General features: G+C 48.7%; 1 protein-coding gene across 1 annotated transcript in view; it reads right to left on the bottom strand.

Moving 5' to 3' along the window:
- rab3gap2 (RAB3 GTPase activating protein subunit 2 (non-catalytic)) overlaps positions 1-5,836 on the bottom strand; it is a gene marked incomplete at its 3' end in the record, with an annotated part of 36,607 nt that overhangs the window by 20,463 nt on the left and 10,308 nt on the right. Inside the window, exons 23-34 of the mRNA XM_025058414.1 lie at positions 5,556-5,716; positions 5,285-5,462; positions 4,727-4,852; positions 4,531-4,637; positions 3,852-3,918; positions 3,212-3,282; positions 3,074-3,109; positions 2,775-2,903; positions 1,148-1,363; positions 719-808; positions 284-502; positions 38-202 (exon numbers count right to left, since the gene is read on the bottom strand). Of these exons, the coding sequence (XP_024914182.1) occupies positions 38-202; positions 284-502; positions 719-808; positions 1,148-1,363; positions 2,775-2,903; positions 3,074-3,109; positions 3,212-3,282; positions 3,852-3,918; positions 4,531-4,637; positions 4,727-4,852; positions 5,285-5,462; positions 5,556-5,716 (1,565 nt within the window). The remainder of the gene's footprint in view (positions 1-37; positions 203-283; positions 503-718; positions 809-1,147; positions 1,364-2,774; positions 2,904-3,073; positions 3,110-3,211; positions 3,283-3,851; positions 3,919-4,530; positions 4,638-4,726; positions 4,853-5,284; positions 5,463-5,555; positions 5,717-5,836) is intronic.

Raw genomic sequence — 5,836 nt, 5'->3', positions numbered from 1 at the left:
GGGGCAGAGTCTGAGACTAGGATCACATGTGACTCACCATGGCCTTCAGCCACGTGCAGAGGGTCGGGGGGAGTCGGGCCAGGAGCTCCATGGCGGGCTGTGTCTGGTTCTGGCTGTGCAGCAGTGAGAAGCTGAGTCTCTGTCCCGTCAACACCAGCAGCTGAGAGCCCAGCACGTCCTTATCCTCCACCTGCAGCATCTCCTACAACAACCAGGAGACCGTGAGTTCCTGAGTGGATCTGCAGGAGGACGCATGAAACCAAGGAGAGCTCCTCAAACCCACCTCCTCCGCCCGCAGGTCCAGGCCCTGGTTGTAGAGCTCACAGACGAGGTGCCGTCGCAGGATGTCGGGGTTGACCTGCAGCAGAGAGCCCAGCTCCAGACACAGGGAGGGCCACCAGTCAGCCTGAGGGCCACCAGGGGGCAGAGGTGGGCTCCCAGAGGCAGAGCTGGGGGGCTCGTCGATGGCTTGAACCCAGCCAGTCAGCACCCGCAGAAGGAACTGAGATGAATTCAAACAGTGGTTTCAGTCTTATTGAACCCCCCGACCCCTTGACCCCTGACCCCTCCAGATGAATAATAACCCTGTTTCCAACACTGACCAAACTAATGAGGACTCACTGACGCTGTACGATATTATCGGCCCCATATTAGCATTATCGTTATTTTCCTCCCATAATGAAAACCCGATAACCCATTCCCTGTGTCGGTCTCTCACCTCCTGCCTGAGTGAGACCAGACCAGGGTCCATGTCTCCACTGGGCATCAGCTGTATCGTCGCCAGGTCCCTGAAGAACGCGTTCTTACCCTGACAATAGGAAAAAAAAATTTAAAAATGTATTTATTTTTAAGTTTTATCTCAAGTCAAATATACACATATACACACATACACATATATATATACATATATATGTACACACATTTATGTGTATATATATTTATATACTTTTATGTTTGTTACTTCATTTGACTTGAGATTACATTTAATTAAATGTAATTACTTTTTAAATTTAAGAAATATATCATTATTATTAAATATATGATTAAATATATAATTAAAAAATATATACATATATGTATAAATATATATGTATATAGAAGATAAGGATGTGCAGGGCTCTCAGAGAAAGACTGGACAGTTTCTCACCTTACTGTCAAACAGGCTGAGCGGTTTGACCTTCAGGCCAAAGGTCATGGCAGCATGTAGCAGGGAAGCTAACAGGCAGTGGTGCTGGACCAGAGGGAAGTGGACTCCCTTCTGCTCCAGGGCCAGTTCAGCGATGGAGGCGGGGCCTTCGGCTCCAGACCACGCCTCCTCCACGGAGAGCTCCGGAGGAGAAACCTCCTCCACGGCCGAGTCCGACTGTAGGAGAGCAGACAGAGGAATGTCAAGGTCAGAGGTCACCACTTCAGATCAGAGTGTAGTGACGGATTAGTGGTTGTTGTTGTTGTTGTTGTTGTTAGTGTCACTTGTAGCAAAGCAACAGTTCCACAGTTAAAGGTTAAACAACAACAGAACATTCTGACTGGACCAGGACCAGGACCAGGACCAGGACCAGGACCAGGACCAGGACCAGGACCAGGACCAGGACGACACAGAGGGACAGACGCTGAGGGCCACACTCCACTGAGGCTCCGTGCCGTGCTCCGTGCTCCGTGCGCCTCCTTCTTTACTCACGTAGTGAAAGAGAAAAGACAGAGGGCAGAGAGTGTTCACCAACAGTCCAGTCACCTCCATGAGGACCTGCAGCAGCTGGACGCAGCAGCCCAGGAACTGGGTCACGGCCTTGTCTCCCATCCCCACGTCCTACACACACACACACACACACACACACAGAGACGTCCTTCATTATCCTTATGAACAGCTAACGACTGAACATTAAAAAAAGACGGTGAACTGTCGCCCTCTGTGGACATGATGAGTACTGCAGTACTAGTCGTGACTTTACGTATAAAACCTCAAACACGTACCCGTCGACACAAGCGATCTTTGGCTGCTTTGCCCACCTGCAGAAACAAAGGTCAGAGGTCAGAGGTTATCAAACCAGGTCACAGAGTGGACACCGACCCACGGCATCATGGGAACAGCCCATAATGAACACCGCTTACTTTTTCCATGAGGAACGCCGCTGCGGAGAACCGTTTGAGGATGAAGGTACTCCACATCATGGAGGAGATTCCTGTCAGGAAACGACAGCGCCACCAACAGGACAACGTTAATGACGCGGTGGTTACAGACAGAGTGACGTCACGTGACTAAAGCCCTGGTTTTACAGCCTGTGAATGTTGTCGTCCCACTACGACGACAGTTTTACTACAATTATATCGTCATACCTTCATTATCGCAATATATCGTATCGTGATTCGTATCGTATCGACAGACTGTCGACGACACACAGCGGGGAGGCGGGGCCTTCGGCTCCAGACCACGCCTCCTCCACGGAGAGCTCCGGAGGAGAAACCTCCTCCACGGCCGAGTCCGACTGTAGGAGAGCAGACAGAGGAATGTCAAGGTCAGAGGTCACCACTTCAGATCAGAGTGTAGTGACGGATTAGTGGTTGTTGTTGTTGTTGTTGTTGTTAGTGTCACTTGTAGCAAAGCAACAGTTCCACAGTTAAAGGTTAAACAACAACAGAACATTCTGACTGGACCAGGACCAGGACCAGGACCAGGACCAGGACCAGGACGACACAGAGGGACAGACGCTGAGGGCCACACTCCACTGAGGCTCCGTGCCGTGCTCCGTGCTCCGTGCGCCTCCTTCTTTACTCACGTAGTGAAAGAGAAAAGACAGAGGGCAGAGAGTGTTCACCAACAGTCCAGTCACCTCCATGAGGACCTGCAGCAGCTGGACGCAGCAGCCCAGGAACTGGGTCACGGCCTTGTCTCCCATCCCCACGTCCTACACACACACACACACACACACACACACACACAGAGACGTCCTTCATTATCCTTATGAACAGCTAACGACTGAACATTAAAAAAAGACGGTGAACTGTCGCCCTCTGTGGACATGATGAGTACTGCAGTACTAGTCGTGACTTTACGTATAAAACCTCAAACACGTACCCGTCGACACAAGCGATCTTTGGCTGCTTTGCCCACCTGCAGAAACAAAGGTCAGAGGTCAGAGGTTATCAAACCAGGTCACAGAGTGGACACCGACCCACGGCATCATGGGAACAGCCCATAATGAACACCGCTTACTTTTTCCATGAGGAACGCCGCTGCGGAGAACCGTTTGAGGATGAAGGTACTCCACATCATGGAGGAGATTCCTGTCAGAAAACGACAGCGCCACCAACAGGACAACGTTAATGACGAGGTGGTTACAGACAGAGTGACGTCACGTGACTAAAGTCCTGGTTTTACAGCCTGTGAATGTTGTCGTCCCACTACGACGACAGTTTTACTACAATTATATCGTCATACCTTCATTATCGCAATATATCGTATCGTGATTCGTATCGTATCGACAGACTGTCGACGACACACAGCGCTAACATTCACAGCTTTGATGTCATTTAGTTTTATATTTTAATTATGAATTAAATGGATTATTTAGTTAGCTATACCGGCCACAGGTTACCAGTTAAACAGTTAACCAGTTAACCAGTTAACCAGAGTTACCATACAACATTAACCATCACAGCCGTGGTAACTCACTGTCCCAACCGTCAACATTTCACCAGGTTGTTTCAACATACGGCAGTTTTGTTCATGATTTAACAGCAGAGATTAACATAGATAATAACACAGAACAGCAACCCCATGTGGCCAGGTCTGGTATGGTCAGACAGGATCTGAACTGTAAAGTTCACTGGTCAACCACTGCAGAGACACTGACCTAACTGGACATGTGGACTGGAGATGAGCTTCAGATGGTCCAGAGAGGAGGACAGACTCTGACTCTCCTGTGGAGACAACAGTCGACGTCAACACCACAAAGAAAATCTGTGACGTAGGGAGGGAATATATGACTGGATATATGACAAATATATGACTGGATATATGATAATATATGACTGCTCTGACTCTCCTGTGGAGACAACAGTCGACGTCAACACCACAAAGAAAATCTGTGACGTAGGGAGGGAATATATGACTGGATATATGATAAATATATGACTGGATGTATGATAAATATATCATGTGGACTGGAGATGAGCTTCAGATGGTCCAGAGAGGAGGACAGACTCTGACTCTCCTGTGGAGACAACAGTCGACGTCAACACCACAAAGAAAATCTGTGACGTAGGGAGGAAATATATGACTGGATATATGATAAATATATGACTGGATATATGATAAATATATGACTGGATATATAATACACATATGACCATATATGATAAATATATAATACATATATGACCATATATGATAAATATATAATACATATATGACCATATATGATAAATATATAATACATATATGACCATATATGATAAATATATAATACATATATGATAAATATATGGCTGTATATTTGACAGTCAACGTCATGTTTCAACACGGTCCCCCACCTCTGGGTCTTTGTTCCACTGGACCACGTACTCCCAGCAGCAGTGGGCGTGGAGCAGGTCAGGTGACAGGGAGTGTGGAAACCGCCGACAGACCGCCAGCAGCAGCTCTGGACACACAGAGGTCAGAGGTCAGGTTAGGGTCAGGACACTGATCAAAATCATGTGATAATCCAGATTACTGTAGTCAAGTCCTGACCTGCGGTCCTGTCCGTGTCCTGCTGGTTCTGGTCTGGACCTTCTCCCTCCTGGAGGATCTCCTTCAGTCTCTGAGGAGCCAGGTTCTGTCGGAACACCCACTTGGAGACGCTGTCAGCGATGCCACCTTCACAGACACAGGGACACAGACACAGCTGGACTTGGAGCACACTGCCACCTACTGGACTGGAGTGTGTAGTGTCCTGGTATGACCAGTGACTTTTTTCAGATTACTCAGTCTACTCCTTACACCAGGCATGGTCAACCTGCGGCTCGGGGGCCACATGTAATGAAATGTTGAATTTAATGTTTGTGTTTTTTGTTTTTTTTTGATGGACGTTGACGCAAATTATTTAGTGAAAACCCAATTAGCACAAAGATGAACACAGGAAGTTTTAACAGAGTGGGAGGGTTCTTTTTCTTAGTATTTTTAAGGGGTCGGCCTCTGATTGGTCGGCCTCCCCTGCCTCACACCCTGACGGACCATTCACTTCTTATTTCAGCCAATGATTGTTTTTCTGACCCACTAACGGTGCGTCGTTACGCTCCTACTCCTCACCAGTTCCTCCCTCCAGCAGTGTTTTGACGGAACACTGCGCTGCAGCTCCTGCGGCCGCTGCTCCTTGAGGAGGAGGCATCAACAGCAGCGTCTGCAGCACCAGCACGTCCTCCAACTGACAGACACACACCTCCCACTGCTCCAGCTCCAGGGACACCGCCTCCCACTCCGAGTGCAACTGTTTGACACACACAGGAAGTGGAGTGAGTTGAGGTTCAGTGAAATCAGTGGTTCTCCTTCTCCTCCTCCTCCTCCTCCTCCTCCTCCTCACCTTCGTGTCACGGTGGCTGCTGATGCTGCTCTTAGCTGCACTGTGAGCGACGAGTGCTGCCAGCAGAGCAGCTGCTGAATGGTGCGACTGGATGCATGTAGTGCGGACTTGCTGCCACCAGGGGGAGACAGACTGCGGATCCCACGATTGGTCCACTGCACCTGGGGAGTTGAATGTTTCATTTCATTTTCACAAGAAACAAGTGAATTAGGATGAGACAATTCCTTAGAGGGAGGGGGAGACAGTGAGGGACGGACAGCTAAAGGGCGGAAGTGAAGGAG

The sequence above is a fragment of the Cynoglossus semilaevis genome, chromosome 1 (genome assembly GCF_000523025.1).
Source record: "Cynoglossus semilaevis isolate Cse_v1.0 chromosome 1, Cse_v1.0, whole genome shotgun sequence".
In the NCBI taxonomy this organism is placed as follows: domain Eukaryota; kingdom Metazoa; phylum Chordata; class Actinopteri; order Pleuronectiformes; family Cynoglossidae; genus Cynoglossus; species Cynoglossus semilaevis.
This window is presented reverse-complemented; position numbering and strand designations above follow the sequence as displayed.